At 43.1% G+C, this 18,382-nt stretch overlaps 1 protein-coding gene across 1 annotated transcript; it reads left to right on the top strand.

Moving 5' to 3' along the window:
* Positions 1-491: 491 nt before the first annotated feature.
* Positions 492-18,198, top strand: LOC101156926 (cyclic nucleotide-gated channel beta-3-like). Its single transcript, XM_023950351.2, has 17 exons — positions 492-775; positions 1,037-1,091; positions 3,646-3,829; positions 6,202-6,362; positions 6,463-6,977; positions 7,053-7,103; positions 7,177-7,263; positions 7,365-7,429; positions 13,416-13,538; positions 14,191-14,332; positions 14,601-14,760; positions 14,876-14,973; positions 15,054-15,137; positions 15,261-15,379; positions 15,483-15,635; positions 17,025-17,175; positions 17,274-18,198. Exons 1-17 carry the CDS (start codon positions 680-682, stop codon positions 17,295-17,297), a joined length of 2,268 nt encoding a protein of 755 aa, XP_023806119.1. The 5' UTR covers positions 492-679; the 3' UTR covers positions 17,298-18,198.
* The last annotated feature ends 184 nt before the right edge of the window (positions 18,199-18,382 follow it).

Here is an 18,382-nt window from a genome sequence, read left to right as displayed (position 1 = left end):
AATGCCATAAAAACGGTTACTGTGACTGCAGCTCACCATTCGCACACAGGGGATGGGTCAAATGTAGAGAACAAATTTCACACATCTAGGGACGTGACAGTTAGTGGGAGTTTAAGTTATGCTATATGTTTTGGAGCCAGATGCCAACTCAGATGAGGAAAACAAAGACGTACATGGGTCTCGTCTTCAAGTGGATGCATCACCAATTTGGAAAAGCTCCTAGGTCTATACTACAAGCTTTTACAAAGGAAAAATGCCACAAGAACACTTTAAAAACACAAAAAAACAAAGTTTCCCTTGGAGTGGGTCTTTAAGTAAGAGGTGTCAGGTTGTCTTTGCATTTCCACACATACTCTGTTTAGGTTGCCCTCACTGCTATAGTGGTCACCCATAAGCCTATTTGGATCTTAGCTGAGATAGCAATGGGTTTACTCGTCGCTGGTGATGCTGCGGACTATTCTCTATGTGAGCGTATTAGTGCTGCTAAATGCACTAATACGCTCTGGGTCAGCCTGAATATGAGGACACGCCGCTTCGGAGCAGGTGGACAAGAGACGGTGGGCCAAGTAAGAAGGGAGGGTGAGGTCAGAGCAGTGATCATTTAGCTCTTGAGATATTCCTTCAGTGATCTTTTGCAAGGAACCAGTGAGACAACAGATGTGCTTTTAGGCTTCTGGACATGTTTTCCAAGTTAATAGGACTTTTCAAAGGGCCCCAGGTGCCAGCAGACTCTGGAACCGCCAAAAAAGACCCTGACCCAGCTCCTCCAGCTAAGGTAAGACTTGCTCTAAATGAAATATCCTTTTGTTCATTTGGGGTACCTCCAAATAGGAAGAAAAGCAGGAAATCTCCTCTGCAAACCTTTACAGTAGAATCATTTGCAATTCAGCAAAGCTTATTTTCAGAAGTGCCTACTAGACAGATGGTTAATTTGTCAAATCTAAATTCACAATTCCTTAACCCACCCCCAACATTAAAATGTCTTACTAATGGAGCCAAGCTTTGACTCTGGGGGAAATATTTGTTTGTCATGCAGGAAGAGAAACCAGCTGATAAAGAGAATGAAGCCAAGAAGGAGGACAAACTTCCAGGTAATTCAATTCCATAATTACTGTTTTTACCACTGCGTAAAAAGAGGGTGCATGTATTTCTGCAATTGCGTCGGTTTCAACATTTTTGGGGTGTTTTTTGTGCCGTCTTCTGCAGACTCTTACTAGCCGTCTGTTTGTGTCATATTTTGAAGCAAAAGCTGCTGAATATCTGGAAGCTCCAGACAGCTCGAGGCAGACATATTGATCATAAATAAAGGACACCTAATTGCCTTTGCAGAGCAAAAGGCATGCACAGCAGTGCAGAGTGACCCACGCTCGATAAAAGAATGAACTATTTTGCAAATGCACTTTTAAATTTTCTGTGTTGCGACCTCTTTTGCATTCTAAGTTCACTTGTAGTAACATCACTAAAAGTTTGATCTGCTCATACGGCTTTTCATTCGTTGTTCATGCAAGTGTAATACCGTTCTGATGCATTTTGTATTATATTAATTACTATTTCCTTTTTTTTATTAACACAATGAGTGCTACAGAGAAGACACCAAAGGGTATTAAGACGGTTTTACAAGCTTCAGAAGGCATTCTCCTTCTGAAGAGATAGGACATCTACACTGAATTATTTTTAAAATAACTCAAGAACACATATATTTAAGTTCTGCCGCAACACTTGGAAGTTTAAAGAGGCTGCTTTTTTGGCACAACAATTTAAAACGAGAATAATTATAACAAGTTTAAATATGAAATTCAGTAGAAATATTATCTTTTCATGTAGGGCCCTTGGTAGGGGGGGTGCTTGGACATCACTGCCAGCAAGCAGCGGATGTCCTCCTAGCACCCTACCCGCCAATTTTAACCGCACCTTAGACATGTAGGGCCAGCAAGCAGCGGATGTCCTCCTAGCACCCTACCCGCCAATTTTAACCGCACCTTAGACATTTAGGGCCCCTTGGTGGGGAGGGTGAGGGGACGTCACTGTGAGTAATCAGGAGATGTCCCCTTAGTGCCCTACCCGCCAATTTTAACTGCACCCCCCTTAGTACACACACCCCTCCCCCCTCAATATATACATCCCAACATAAACACACACACATGCACACACACACCATCTCAAACACACATACACGCACACACAATTTGCAAGGAAGGTGGGACCTGGGTCCGTCTGTCCCCTGCCTCTTCCCTGGTGGGGGGTGCGGGCCCCCCTTTGCAACGGCGGCCGTGTCCCCGGGGTGCCGGCTTCCTGGGCCCGGCGGTGCACTCTCCGCGCGAGTTCACATTACATCTGAGCCGGGGGTGTCTGGTCCCTGGGGGGTGGGTTCTGGTCCTTGCTCCTGGGTGCTGGGCCCCGCCAAATTTCCAACTGTGGCCGAGCCTGGTCGGGCCATATTTATAACACCCCTTGTGGGCCCTCTTTTTTTCCCCGGGGTTCCCCCCTCCTGGGCGGGGGCGGCGGGCCCCCTGCCTCGCTCCTCCCTGGACCAACCGTGGGCCGGGAGGATGGTTGCCTGGAGTTCGGAGCGGGTCTCCCTTGGGGGGTCCTGGCTCGTACCTGGGGTTGGGGCGGGGGGATGCCCGGAACTCCTGGGTGGTGGTGGGGTGCTCGTTTGGGGCTGTGGGCGTCCTTCTCCGGTGGGGCTCTGCGTTGGGTTGTCCCGGCGCGGCGGGGGGGCTGCTCTCCTGGTTGGGCTGGGGCGGCGCTCTCTTTCCCTCCGTGCTTCCCTGGCCTCTGGCTCTGGGGGCCTTGCGGCGGCCCTGCTGGCCCTGGCCTGGGTGGCGGGCTTGGTCGCCCGGGCGGCGGTTGTTCCCTGCCGGTTCCCGTGTGGCGTTGGGGGGACTCCGGCTGCCGCTGCTGCTGCGGTGGGGGTCTTGGGGTGGGGATGGCTGGGCACTCTCCCTCCTTCTTTTCACGTTCCACCATCCATTTTAGAAGAACATAAAACCTCACCTGAGCACTGGTGTTAGCTCACCTTTGCACTAATAGCTTGCATGACTGAATGACTGAAATATTACACACTAATTGGTTATCAGGCATAAGTATGCGTGTGAACACTATCTGTTTTGTGTACATGTCGACAGGTGGACATTTTTGCAGCTAGCAGGTGTGTTTATAACATTTGAGTGTGTGTGTGGACAGGCCCCGCCCTTTTTGTACTGCATTTGAACCTTACCATAATGATTAACAACCAGTAAACTTGTTGCTGTATGCTGCTTCATGGTCTTATCCCCCTTCCCCTCCTATTATCACCCCCTACCCCCCCCTCTCTCTAGCGTCCCTCTCTCTTCTTCCCCTCTTTCCTTTTCCGTCCGGTCCAACACCAAAGATTTTCAGACATGATTGAAATTAATAAAGTTTGGCCTCAATTACAAAAGGGGTTTATTCAGACATACCTTTGGTTTGTCAGAAGATTAATAACCCCTCTTGTTAAAGCAAAATATGTCCAACACAAGAGGCCCTCAGCTCTCGTCTGTCTGCCCAGCTGTTGGACAGGACAAGTTAAAAAAAAAAAAAAAAAAAAAAAAAAAAAAAAATGAAATATTATCTTTTTCAGTAGATCACAAACAGAACGTTTTTTTTTTTATTGTTCCTGTCCAGCCCCAGCTGCAGCTCCGGCACCCTTTCCGGCACCAGCTGCAGCTCCGGCCCCCGCTCCGGCACCAGCTGCCGCTCCGGCCCCCGCTCCGGCATCAACTGCAGCTCCGGCCCCCGCTCCGGCACCAGCTGCAGCTCCGACCGCTGCCCCAGCTCCAGCTAACCCCGACCAAGCTGGTCCTGAGGGGTAAGGCCTCCAATCACGCTGCTTATTTTTTTGTTTCTGCAATGCTCATCTACTTACTGAAATTAATAGTACTGAAGGTTATCAGTTTAACTTATCATTGTTGTGCGTGTTGGGGCTATGAACAGTGAAAGCATCATCAGCTGATAAATCAGATCGTCTTATAAGTTGCTGGAGAGACAGAGAAAGCTGTCACAGGTGAACACGGCCTCCCAAAGCCTTATCCTCCATTGCAGCATGTGCATTAACTGAGGAATGACCTGAAAAGGGATTAAAAGATTTGCGGCTCTTCAAGCATAAGAAGCTCATCGGGGCTTCTTCTGGCTCAGCCATGACAGCCATAGAGGTAACAAGCAACAGCTACTGTTAATCATCTCAGTGAGAAAGTCAGATTTCAAAATGTGACATGCACGAGTGGATTATAAATATTTGACGGTGAAGCCATAGTTTGGTCATTGACGTAGTTGGGAGATTGTAACGAGGTCCGAGGTAATCTGAGGGCAGTGGAGCACCACCTGTTTAAACTCGAACTCTGAGCCGATAATTGTTTTAAATAGAGGATGCAATGATCTAATGATCCACCTTAAATTTATCTGCATTTCTTTTTTCTTTGATGAAAGTTTGCTTTTCACTCTGCATTCATGAAGGGCAACTTAAACATGACCTTTTTGATATGTATTAAAATTCTTTACGCACCTCAGCTTGTCTTTTATAGTGTTGGTGTGAAGAATAAATCTATGTCGGGGTCAGGGGGATCTGCAGTTGGGCAAAGGTGGAGTACACCCTGAACAGGTGGCCAGTCTGTTACAGGGCAACAAATGTACCCTACAACAGAAATGCAAACTGTAATTTATATAATGCAAAGGCGTGGAGAGGGTCAGCCTTGAACAATACCCTTCACGCTACTGCCTACCTATGTAGCCACAAGGAGGCCTAAGTCTGGGTGGCCCTGTGCCGGTCCGCAGCCCAAATCTTTGCCAAACCACCTGTGCGAAACTGTGCGTGACCCCTGAAGGGATATGCTGAAATGTGAACAACAATCCATGTAATGCAAAGCAGCAGACTGTGTCCTCCTGTTTTACACGATAAGACAGTGATCTGGATTGAATAGACACATTAGTGCGGTAAGAGGTGGCAGATTTCAGGGATGATTAGCACTGACAACATATCAGCACTTCAAGTCAATGCAATCAGAGGTGGTATTCACAACAAGAAAGACTTCACCTTATCAAAAACAGCAGACACTGAACTGTAAATAAAAAGGTTCATCCTATTAGGGAACAGTAATTAATAAATAAAATACCATTGTTTTGGACTTAAAAAAGACATACCATGTGACACCTAATTAAAAAATTATTTGTCCTGATGCTTACATTTTTCTTATTTTACCTTTAAGATGTGCTGACTGAACACAAAAACTAAACATTTCTGTCAGTTGTGTTATCATTTTGAGCCACAAGGGGGCGGAACAGACACATTTTGGCCACACGTTTTGTTTTCTTCCAAGAAATATCATATTGTATTTTTATCTGGGTATGTTTTCAATTGCAAATAATTTTTTTAGGCTTCAAGTTTGCTGAACCACTGGTTTCCAACACTATTTAGCTTTTCATCCTTCTCATGTTTTTTCCTAAATAAATATGTCTACCCCATCTAGATTTTCATAGATCCTGTTTTGAAGTACACTTCAGGTGTGGATGCAGGGCCAAAATGTAAATCAAGGAATCTGTAACTATTCCTGTTAAAAGTTTATAAATGTAAACTCTAATCATCCAGCTACAGCTGCCAGAATCGTAGCTTAAGACTTTTCAGGTATTCAGAAAGAATGTTGCTTTAGTCCTTTCACTTTTTTCCTTAGCTTTAATAACAGCAAATATAGATCCTGATGTTGTCTAAACCTCCTCCAATCAGGCACTTTAACATTGGGAGTTGGGTCATCTAGACCCACTAGACAGTGTGTTGAACCTTTTTTCTTCAATGATTTGTGATCTTCACTGGTGTCCATGGATTACATGAAATCTTTCCACCTTTATCCATCTTTGTCATGGTAGGGAGAACACGTCAATGTAAGGGAGGGGTCATCTAAGAGAGCACAAGGGTTAAACATGTTTTCAGTAGCTGCTCTTTTTTTGCATGTAGCCCAAAAACTGACTTAAAAACCTGCATACCAACTCGTGAATGAAAGAGTTTTGAACATACATAGAGTTTACATACAGTTTTCATAAAGCAGTCACTCAAATCCAGTGTGAACGTACCATAAAACGTTTTTAGTCGTAACGTTGGTAGAAAATTGCTATATAAGGAAATACTTTTAACCACTGACCACCCAAATGTTTAACTCTTATTAGCATATTGAACCCATCTTTGTTTTTCAGACAGGAAGAAGCTCCCCCTCCACTTCCGCCCATCGTCATCAACAGATATTCAGACGATCAGCTCAGATCCATAATCACAAAAATAAAAGAAAGACGGAAAATCTACAGGGAGAAAGTGATTGATCAGTATGCTTCATCCCCTGAGATAACCCCTCCTGTCAGTGAGTACCAACACCCCATTCACTCCAAAGCTTTAACCAGCACTAACAACAGTACTGTATATAACCTTTTAAACATTGAGTTGTCATAATGTCCTTTTAGCGCCACTGCTTCAGAAAGAAGAGTATGCCAAAGTGATAGAGGAAAGGGCCAGAGTCGCTGAGGAGGAGCGGATAAAGAAGGAGGAGGCAGACAAGAAGAAGAAGGAGGAGCAGGAGAAGAAAAAGATAGAAAACGAGCAGAAGAAGAAGGAGGAAGAGGAGAAAAGGAAAGAAGAGGAGAAGAAGATAAAGGTGCCTTTAAAGACAAAGTTAATTGCAGCTTATTGGTCCTCTGTGGACTTTATGCTGAAACCGCTGGAGGACAGAATGGACTCAGTGGTGGGACACACCATCGATCCTTTCACTGATCGCCGCTACATCGCCTGGTTGAGTGTGGTGACTCTGGCTTTCAATTACAACACCTGGTTTGTCACCGCCCGGCTGTGTTTTCCGTATCACACTGAGGCCGCCATCCCGTACTGGTTCGCTTTCGACGTCGTGGCTGACCTCATCTACGCCACAGACGCCATCTTGTTTCAGCCTCGCAAACAGTTTGTCAAAGGAGGCGACATTATAGTGAGTATGGACCTCCAACTGTTATGGAGGACAAATTAAATAAAGCTTGGTTACATTTTTATTATTTTCCTTTAGAAAGACCGTTCCATGACAAAGAAGCACTACAGAGACTCTGAGCGATGCCTGGTATTGTTCATGAAGTTCAGTAAAATCGGACCACAAATCTGACACCACTTACCTTACACATTTGTCTCAACAGGCAGACGTGGTGTCCGTTCTGCCGTTTGACTTGTTGTACGCACAGTTTGGATTCAAATCTGTTTTCAGAGCCAATAGAATACTGAAGGTGAGGTCACTGGTGATCGAACGCTCCCTATTGCACAGTCACGCAGCACTGGAACTGCTCTTTCAGGTTTCACTGTAGATGATACGTCTTTCATTCTGCAGGTGGACACGTTCTTTGAGTTCAGTGATCGCCTGGAAAGCATCATGGCCAAGGCTTACATCTGGAGGTACATCTAACTGTGAATGTCATTTTGTTTTTTCTGTCATGAACAGGCACTCAAACAGAATGTCAAACTAAAGCCTTAGTCACAACTGCTTTAACGACTAGATTAAGGCGAAAAAAGAGCAAACGTGAATTGTAGGGGTCATAAATGCTTCATGCTTCACTCAGTCAGTGTTCATTCACATTTTTTTCTATGGGCATAGTAAACTTTTATAAAATATACAAGGGTCAAGATGGTAAAGACACTTGGTGGTGGAATGAGGAAGTACAGGAATGCGTCCAGAGGAAGAGGTTGGCTAAAAGGAAGTGGGATGTAGAAAGGACTGAGGAAGGTAGACAGGAGTACAAGGAAGCGCAGCGTAGAGTGAAGAGAGAGATGGCAAAGGCCAAACAGAAAGCTTACGATGAGCTATATGACAGGTTAGACACAAAGGAAGGAGAAAAGGACTTGTTCAGGCTAGCCAGACAGAGAGACAGAGATGGGAAGGACGTGCAACAGATAAGGGTGATTAAGGACAGAGACGGAAAGGTGCTAACAACCCAGGAGAGTGTACAGAAAAGATGGAAGGAGTATTTTGAGGAGCTGATGAACGTGGAAAATGACAGGGAAAGAAGGGAGGAAGATGTGGTTGTTGTGGAGCAGGAAGTAGCAGAGATTGGAAAGGATGAGGTTAGGAAGGCTCTGAAAAGGATGAAGAGCGGAAAGGCCGTTGGTCCTGATGACGTACCTGTGGAGGTATGGAAGTGCTTAGGAGAGACAGCAGTGGAATTTCTAACGAGTTTTTTCAATAGGATTCTAGAGAGTGAGAAGATGCCTGAGGAATGGAGGAGAAGCGTTCTGGTTCCGATCTTTAAGAACAAGGGTGACACGCAGAACTGCAGCAACTATAGAGGAATAAAGTTGATGAGCCACACAATGAAGCTGTGGGAAAGAGTAGTGGAAGCCAGGCTTAGGAAGAAGGTGGAGATTTGTGAGCAGCAGTATGGTTTCATGCCCCGTAAGAGCACCACTGATGCCATTTTTGCTTTGAGAATGTTGATGGAAAAGTACAGAGATGGTCAGAAGGAGCTGCATTGTGTGTTCGTAGATTTAGAGAAGGCGTATGACAGGGTGCCGAGGGAGGAGCTGTGGTACTGTATGAGGTCGTCTGGAGTGGCAGAGAAGTATGTCAGAGTAGTTCAGGACATGTATGAGAGAAGTATGACGATGGTGAGATGTGCTGTAGGTCAGACAGAGGAGTTCAAGGTGGAGGTGGGACTACACCAAGGATCAGCTTTGAGTCCTTTTTTGTTTGCTATGCTGATGGACAGGCTGACAGACGAGGTAAGACAGGAATCTCCCTGGACAATGATGTTTGCGGATGACATTGTAATCTGCAGTGAGAGTAGAGAGCAGGTGGAGGAACAGCTAGAGAGGTGGAGGTTTGCTCTGGAAAGAAGAGGCATGAAGGTCAGTCGTAGTAAGACAGAATACATGTGTCTGAACGAGAGGGATCAAGGTAGAAGCGTTAGGTTACAGGGAGCTGAGGTGAAGAAGGTGCAGGAGTTTAAGTACTTGGGGTCAACAGTTCAGTGTGATGGGGAGTGTGGAAAAGAGGTGAAGAGGCGAGTGCAGGCAGGTTGGAGCGGGTGGAGGAAAGTGTCAGGAGTGTTGTGTGACAGAAGAGTGTCAGCAAGACTCAAAGGAAAGGTGTACAAGACAGTGGTGAGACCAGCTCTGCTCTATGGGTTAGAGACGGTAGCAGTGAGACAGAGACAAGAGGCTGAGATGGAGGTAGCGGAGATGAAGATGTTGAGGTTCTCCTTAGGAGTGACCAGGTTAGACAGGATAAGGAACGAGTACATCAGAGGGACGGCTCATGTTGCCTGTGTTAGCGACAAAGTCAGAGAAGCCAGACTGAGATGGTTTGGACATGTTCAGAGGAGGGATAGTGGATATATTGGTAGAAGGATGTTGGAGATGGAGCTGCCTGGCAGGAGGGCAAGAGGACGGCCAAAGAGGAGATATATGGATGTCTTGACAGAGGACATGAAGTTGGCTAATGTTAGGGTAGAAGATGTCCATGATAGAGTGAGGTGGAAAACGATGATTCGCTGTGGCGACCCCTGATGGGAAAAGCCGAAAGAGAAAGAAGACAAGGGTCAAGTAGGTAAGACGTTAGTGTGTCGTAAAGATTTCTCATTTTTTTCACTGTTAGTGCTGTTCAAGTGATAATGGCACACTGTTTGTGTCCGTTGCATTGCTTGGGGAGGCTATCTCACAACCGACAGTTAGTTTACAGTGACTCTGTTGTGTCTCCAGTCCGTCCCCACTCCCCCCCGGCTCCCTGAGGAGTGGTTTGATTTGTCCTGTCACCCCCATGTCGAGTTGTTCATCCCGCTCTCGTTTTTTACTGCCAATATTAAACTTTACGGTGATATCTGCTGTGTTAACGTCCGTAATTGTGTGGGCACGTCACCTCAATAATAAAAACCTTTTTTATTGAGTTTTATTTACACTGACCAAAAATATAAACGCAACACTTTTGTTATTGCTCCCATTTTTTATGGTATGAACTCAAAGATGTGAAACATTTTCCACATACACAAAATAACCAGTTCTCTGAAATATTGCTCACAAATCTAAATCTGTGATAGTGAGCACTTCTCCTTTGCCAAGACAATCCATCCCACCTCACAGGTGTGCCATATCAAGATGCGGATTAGACAGCATGATTATTGCACAGGTGTGCCTTAGACTGGCCACAAGAAAAGGCCACTCTGAAATCTTCAGTTGTATCACACAGCACAATACCACAGATGTCGCAAGTTTTGAGAGAGCGGGCAATTGGCATGCTGATAGCAGGAATGTCCACCAGAGCTGTTGCTAGGGAATTGAATGTCCATTTCTCCACCATAAGGCCTCTCCAAAGGCGTTTCCGAGAATTTGGCAGCACATCCAACCGGCCTCACAACCGCAGACCACGTGTTACCACACCAGCCCAAGACCTCCACATCCAACATGTCCACCTCCAAGATCGTCTGAGACCAGCCACTCGGACAGCTGCTGAAACAATCGGTTTGCATAACCACAGAATTTCTGCACAAACTGTCAGAAACCGTCTCAGGGAAGCTCATCTGCATGCTCGTCGTCCTCATCGAGGTCTCGACCTCACTCCAGTTCGTCGTCGTAACCGACTTGAGTGGGCAAATGATCACATGCGATGGCGTCTGGCACGTTGGAGAGGTGTTTTCTTCACGGATGAATCCCGGTTTACACTGTTCAGGGCAGATGGCAGACTGCGTGTGTGGCGTTGTGTGGGTGAGCGGTTTTCGGATATCAATGTTGTGGATCGGGTAGCCCATGGTGGTGGTGGGGTTATGGTATGGGCAGGCTTATGTTATGGGCGAAGAACACAGGTGCATTTCATTGATGGCATTTTGAATGCACAGAGATATCGTGACGAGATCCTGGGACCTGTTGTTGTGCCGTACATCCGACAACATCACCTCATGTTGCAGCATGATAATGCATGGCCACATGTTGCAAGGATCTGTACACAATTCTTGGAAGCTGAAAACATCCCAGTTCTTGCATGGCCAGCATACTCACCGGATATGTCACCCATTGAGCATGTTTGGGATGCTCTCGGTCGGCGTATACGACAGCGTGTTCCAGTTCCTGCCAATATCCAGCAACTTTGCACAGCCATTGAAGAAGAGTGGACCAACATTCCACAGGCCACAACAGACAACCTGATCAACTCTATGCGAAGGAGATGTGTCGCACTTCATGAGGCAAATGGTGGTCACACCAGAGACTGACTGTTTGTCTGAGTCCTCTGACCCCCTCAATAAAATAAAACTGAAGATTTCAGAGTGGCCTTTTCTTGTGGCCAGTCTAAGGCACACCTGTGCAATAATCATGCTGTCTAATCCGCATCTTGATATGGCACACCTGCGAGGTGGGATGGATTGTCTTGGCAAAGGAGAAGTGCTCACTTTCACAGATTTAGACAGATTTGTAAACAATATTTCAGAGAACTGGTTATTTTGTGTATGTGGAAAATGTTTCACATCTTTGAGTTCATACCATAAAAAATGGGAGCAATAACAAAAGTGTTGCGTTTATATTTTTGGTCAGTGTAGAAAGTACGGAGGAAGTTTTTATTTAGACACCCGTACCTGCTTGCAAGCTTTTTATGACAACATTGACACGCGTACGGTCTAGAAATAAAACTCCTGCGTAAAGCTTGCGTTGCGGTGCGGCGAGACGCTGACACAGGACAGAGGCAATGTAAAGATTCCAATTAATTAATAATATATTATAATATAATTATAATATAATAAAAATATATATATTTTGGTGTCAACACAACGCAACAGAGATGCCTCGCAGACAGGCTGGTGAACATCAGCCTTGACTGGTACTGTTTGAAAAATGACAGTGTAGATTGTGTGGATGTTCTAGTTTCACTTCCGCATGATCCTGTGCACGCAGCACTCATGTGCAGTCAGTGAGGAGCCAGTATGACATCTCCCTATCGACTAGAGTGGGGCACAAGGGCACCGTACGACAGCATCACTCATATGTCATAAGCATGTGTAACTTACATTAGCTTAACAAAAAAAATATATATATATGCGCGGTCTGTTCCCAAAAATAAAAGAATGAATATTTTCTAATTTGTGATCTCTATAAATCTAATGGAATGTAGTAAAAATACACTTCAGGCAATGTCATATTTGCTCTAAAATGGAGAATAATCTTCGACTTTGAGTACATAAACTACACAAAACAAAACCTTCAAATTGTCGGTGACAGTTCTTTTTTTCAAAGGAACTCATTTCCAAGATTTTAATAGATTAAAAAACAACTGAATTTCAGTTTACTTAAATAATGTCTGGAAAAAATGTTTTACATTTAGTTTAAAAAAAATAGATCAGGATAAAAATAGAAATAAAAATATGACGAATATGAATTAAGGAATTTTACGAAAAAATCTTGTGATCCATTTTATCTAAAATTGAAAAAAGGTCAGTTTATTTAAAAAAAACTGTTAGAAACGCTGTTGTCAGTTTAGATGAAAGGACTGTGAGTTTCATTTTTATATAAGTGTTGCTGTGTCTTCATTTACCCTCTTCTTGACATGTATCCACTTTAACTGGAGTCATCTAAACTTTGAGGATTGTAACGTGTGAGGTGTCTAATTCCACGGGGAATTTGACGTTGTCTTGTACAGGGGCACCGCCTTTCATAATGGAAAATCAATTTTATACTAAAAATGGATTGAAAGCATAAACTTCAATAACGAAAATATAAACAATGATAAACAAGTTTAATTCAAGTGTGTTTCTGTGTATGAAGGTGTGTGAATGATGAGCAAAGTAATTTAGTTTCAGTGTCAGTGTAACCCTTGTGCTATCCTAGGCACTTTAACATTGGGAGTTGGGTCATCTAGACCCACTAGACTGTGCTCTGAACCTTTTTTCTTCAATGATTTGTGATCTTCACTGGTGTCCATGCATTACATGGAATCTTTCCACCTTTATCCACCTTTGTCATGGTAGGGAGAACACGTCAATGTAAGGGTGGGGTCATCTAGGATAGCACAAGGGTTAAGGGAAAAATTACAATCTAAAGAAAACAATAAAGTTCAACTGTTAGTTTAGATAAATAAAGTTGGCTGTTATCAGGACAACAGTTAGCAGCACGAGGCCTAGAGGGTCTCCTCACCAAAGTGCCTCGAAGTTTGATTTGGACTGGACCTTCAGACAGCGATCACTGGAGGCCACTGGAGTTTAGTCTCAAAAGGGATAGTTTGATCAGTTTTACAGAACGGATGCATGTGACTAAGGCTTCAACCAACTAACCACAGACTTGGCAAATTGTATTCTCAAGTTATATCTTATATGGTATGCATTTATGTCCTTATTCTTAAATGTAGAATTTTTTTATATTCTCAAAAATGAACATTAAATGTAAACCATCATTTTTCATTTCATCTCAGAGTTATCCGCACTATTGGATATCTCCTCTTCATGCTTCACCTCAACGCCTGTTGCTACTATGTGGCCTCTGAGTACCAAGGCATCGGGGGGACGAAATGGGTTTATTCTGGCTTAGGTAGTGCGTAAGTACATGTGTTCTCAGTTCAAGCATCTTTTCTGAGTTTGGGGAATTGTGCAAAGTGTTAAACCTTTGTACCAAATATTTCTACTGAAACCATGTGAGCAGAACACAGAACAAAGAGAATTCCTTTGCCAAACTTGGAAAAATAAATGTCTACTAAAGTTAGACTCCTGCCAAACTTTGTCACATCAATGATCATGTGTCATTGTTACAGTCAACAGAGCATGAGCTTAAAAGTCCTACATTTACTGTCTGTCATATGTTTCATGTGTGCTGGTGCTGCAGCTACCTCAGCTGCTTCTTCTATGCAGAGAAGTCCCTGCTGATGATTGCTGAGTTGCCTGTTCCAGACTCCATGTTTGGACAGATCTTTCAGATGATCAACTACCTTTTCGGGGCATTCTTTATGTCCATCATTCTTGCCCAGGTAGCTTCTTTCTTGTGGCAAAGTCTTATTCTTCTCAGGTGAATGAATTTTACTGAATTTACAAGCAAAACACAAAAGGAGTCACGCTTGAAATTACTGATTCAAAGTACCCCAAGAGTGCTCCAATCTGTTCAAGTGTAACTATTGGCCGAACAAGGGCGTCCGCGTTTAGTGTACCTTATGAAAACCACTAATGCATTCTCGCACTGTCCTCTTACCTCTCCAGGTATCTACGTTGTTATTACTTTGCTGTGCGCAGTCTGATCAACATTGGGGGCCTTAATGAACCCCACACCGTCTTTGAGATTACCTTTCAGATGACTAACTTTTTCACGGGGGTCTTTGTGTTCTCAAGTTTGATTGGACAGGTAACATGGGAATAGACTGTAGAGTTAGTTGGAGACCCAATGTCCTTAGTCTGTTTGGATCTCGTATGTGTAGTAACTGTCCCTTTTAAAGAGCGTTCTTACACTCATTTGACAAGGCCCCACATACTCTAGTGGTACGTAGTAGATTATTGGTTCCCTGTGGAGTCAGCAGTGTCAGAAAACCCAGTAAGAACTAAAATATGCTAACTTAGTCACACAATGGAGATCTCCTGCTTACTGTAGTTTCTTTTTCACCATGCTGGCGCAGATGAGAGATGTCATTGGTGCGGCTACAGCAGGACAGACCTACTTTAGAGCTTCTATGGACAACACCGTAGCCTACATGGTGAACAACCACATTCCCCCCTTGGTGCAGAACCGAGTCCGCACCTGGTACACGTACACATGGGATGCTCAGGGCATGCTAGGTCAGTGCACACATCTGACAAAGTGTTTCATACCAAGATGGACTTATCAAAGTTTACGTATTAAGAAGTCCCCTTTTTAAGAACACAATGTTTTCTGTTCTACTTTAATGTATAGATGAGTCAGAGTTGCTGGATAAGATGCCCCTGGTCATGAGAACCGCCATTGCTGTGGACGTTAACCTTGCAACATTTCAGAAGATTGACCTTTTCAAGGTGTGGGATTAAGAATAATAGCCTGTTGACTCCTCAACAATGGCGATCAGTTTGCCAAATGTCTTTTCGTGTTTCTTCAGGGCTGTGACCAGCAGATGTTGGTGGACATGTTACTGCGGCTCAAGTCCATCATCTATCTACCTGGAGACTTTGTTGTGAAGAAGGTGAGTCAATGATCTTATCCTGGATTTAAATGATGGATTTGGGATTTTAAATGTGAGTACTGTCTCCTGTCTAGACTCAAGATGATTAGCAAATCTTTGCTTGAATGTTTTATGTTTATGCAGGGCGATATCGGTAAAGAAATGTATATCATCAAAAGTGGAGCAGTGCAGGTGGTTGGCGGACCTGACAACAGCATTGTGTTTGTCACTCTAAAAGCTGGATGTGTGTTTGGAGAAATCAGGTAAAACAAATTATTGATATGCGATAAGTGTTTACATTATTTGCTTATTTCTGATTTTCTAAATGAGAGCTCTTTCAGAAATACTGAAATATTTTGATTTTAGTCTGTTGCAGTCTTCCAAAGATGGAGGAAACAGGAGGACGGCTAACGTCAAAGCTTATGGTTTTGCTAACCTTTTTGTCCTGGAGAAGAAGGACTTGTTTGACATTCTTGTCCATTACCCAGAATCCCAGAAGGTGTTAGCCAGGAAGGGCCGGTGAGTACAGGACTCAAGACAACATTATTTTTGAACTCATGTCATTAAAGTGATGGCATTTGGGTTGTATAATATCTTTACCATAAAAAAAAGAATTATGCTTCAATGTTAAACTGCCCAAATACTGCTACACATGACAAAGACAAAGCTTGTGGTTTTGCTAACCTTTTTTTTTTCCTGGAAAGGAAAGAACAGAACCATACTCAACTCACTCATAACATCCCCTATGGGCTCTTCCAGTTCCAACCCCAACACAGCACAGAAACAGCTCCCATAAAAATAAACAACGACTGACCTCTTAGGCCGAACTTTGTTCATCCCGCTTGAAACCCTCTACTCCCAGCCCTCCCCTGCACTTCAGGTGTGCCTCAGGGCTCTGTCCTGAAGCCTTTCTACCCATATCCTTCCGTAATATTTTCCACAAATTCAAAATTTAGTTCCATTGCTTTACTGATGACACCTAGCTCCATCTGTCCAGCAAACCCAATTCAACGTGTCCGCTCTTCTCCCTCTTCAACCATCTTTGTGCCACAAAATTGGTTCAACTGTAATTTCATAAAAACAAACTCTAGACTCTTGATGCTTGTGGCACATATAAAAGTGGACAACATTGTTGGGACCCTTCTAATGATAAAAGTCAAACCCACAAAAAAACTGTAATTGAACTGATGTTCAATTATTTAAAAAGAAAACTATTAAAACAAGGCCCACCCAAAAATGATGGTACTTTTAGGAAACCTTTTGAACATGTGGATTGAAAAATGAAGTACAATGAGATCAAAATACTGCTCCTGTGAAACATGGAGGGGGCTTGATCATGATCTGGGGCTGCTTCCATGGCACAATGTGTGTTGAATCTGTGTAGGGTTTGACAAAATCCTAAAACAATCAAGGCCTTCTGGGGCATCTTACCAAGTGTCAGAAAACTCAGCCACAGGTCATGGATCTTCCAATCAGAAAATGACCCAAACACACAGCTAAAACTCCCAAAAATGGTTTAGACAGTGGGTTCTTCTAAAGTGGCTTTCCATGAGCGCTGATCTAATTCCTATCTAACATCTGTAAAAGTGGTGGAAATTTGCCCATTTTTGCTGGCCAACCCAGGTCCTCAAGAGCCACAACCCAGCCTATTTCCAGTAACCAAAGTTTGCAGCTGCTTAGTCGACTCAAGTGAGTCACTGACCACACCTGATTCAAGTTGTCAGCATCAACCAGCGCAGAGAGAGCTGGAAAACAGGCAGGGTTGAGGCCCCTAAGGACCAGGGTTGGCCAGCCCTGATGTAGACTATAACAAAGACTATCAGGTTAAAATAATAATAATAATAATGGTAAAAACATTATTATTTTGAATTTTTCTCTATGTTTTTTGGAAATGTCCTGTTTGTGTAGGAAACTAATGAAGGCCAAAGGACCAGCAGCTGCCAAAGCAGAAGAAGACAAGAAGAAAGGACTGGCACTGTTTGGAGAAAAACCCCAAACTCCTAAATTTCTGCGAGCTTTCGGAGGAACCATTAACAAGACACTGATCGATAAAGTCAAGGTAGGATTCATTAACACTCATTTGCTGTCATCTAGGAGTCAGATGAGGTCCTTATAAACCATTTGATTCTTTTTCATTTTGTCTTTCCTTCTTCACAGGCTTCTGCTCAAAATCAAAACTGAGAACTTGGTTTGATTTATTTAACTCCTTTTTGGGAGTACAGCTTGTGTTTTTTTTTTACAAACTGTATGTTTTGTTACTATTTAACCCTATACAAACTTTCATATTATATTTGATTCATACATTTTTGTGTTCTTTATCTCATTAGCATGATCCAAACTTCCCTTAAATAATTCATTATTTATAAATTAATCCATGTTTTCTGCTCTGTAGTGCTTCATCATTCCACTAGAGGCAGTAGAAAGGACTTTCCTGCTCATTTCACGACGGTTTGAAATGATGAAATTTTCCGAACTGTATGGCAAGAATAACAAATCTATTGTTGTTCTGTTTTTTTTTAATGACTACTTTCTGTATTTAAAAAATGCCAAAATTGTTAACATTTAATTCTTTACATTACAATTATATCATGTTAAAAATGTGTGGATCAAACTTTTTTTCCTGAACACTTATGTCAGAATGTTTTAATTTTAAACCAACAGTGTTGTGAGCAATGTGAGCCCCCAACATTTCATAATTGATGCCATCTATATTAACAAAAAACTATCCATTCTGAATAATAAATTGCAGTTGCTCTGACACAATATGCTGAATAAATGTTTCTTTTTCTGCAGTTAATCTGTTGTAAAATAATGATAACTTGAACGAATCGCAGCTCACTTTTACTTAAGGGGTGTTTCTTTTTAACTCCCCATGTGTCTAATCCTGTAAGCCACAGTGAAACACTCTAAGGGCAGATTTACTAATTGATTTCTTTGTGAGATTACACCCAGGAGGATCTGTGGAAGCCTGACTACAGTCAGACTGTTCTGTGCAGAAATTCTACCTAAGCAGCTGTGAAATGTGTTATACTGTGATTGAGAATCTTTTCAAATAAATGTTCTGATCCTTAAACAAAAAAAACTGGAATTCTATGATTTTGTTTTAAATAAAGTGATAGATATTTGCAAACTTTGTGATTACCCAGGTTTTCTCATTGTCCAGCACCCTTTTTTCCAAGTATGACTGATCCATGTTAACTAACGTTGACTGTACCAAATGCCTTCTCTGCGTGGCAGAGAGACTGGAGAAAGGGAAAAAGGGGAGT

Source organism: Oryzias latipes, chromosome 20, assembly GCF_053564925.1.
Source record: "Oryzias latipes strain Hd-rR chromosome 20, Olatipes_Hd-rR_3.1".
NCBI classification, from domain to species: domain Eukaryota; kingdom Metazoa; phylum Chordata; class Actinopteri; order Beloniformes; family Adrianichthyidae; genus Oryzias; species Oryzias latipes.
This window is presented reverse-complemented; position numbering and strand designations above follow the sequence as displayed.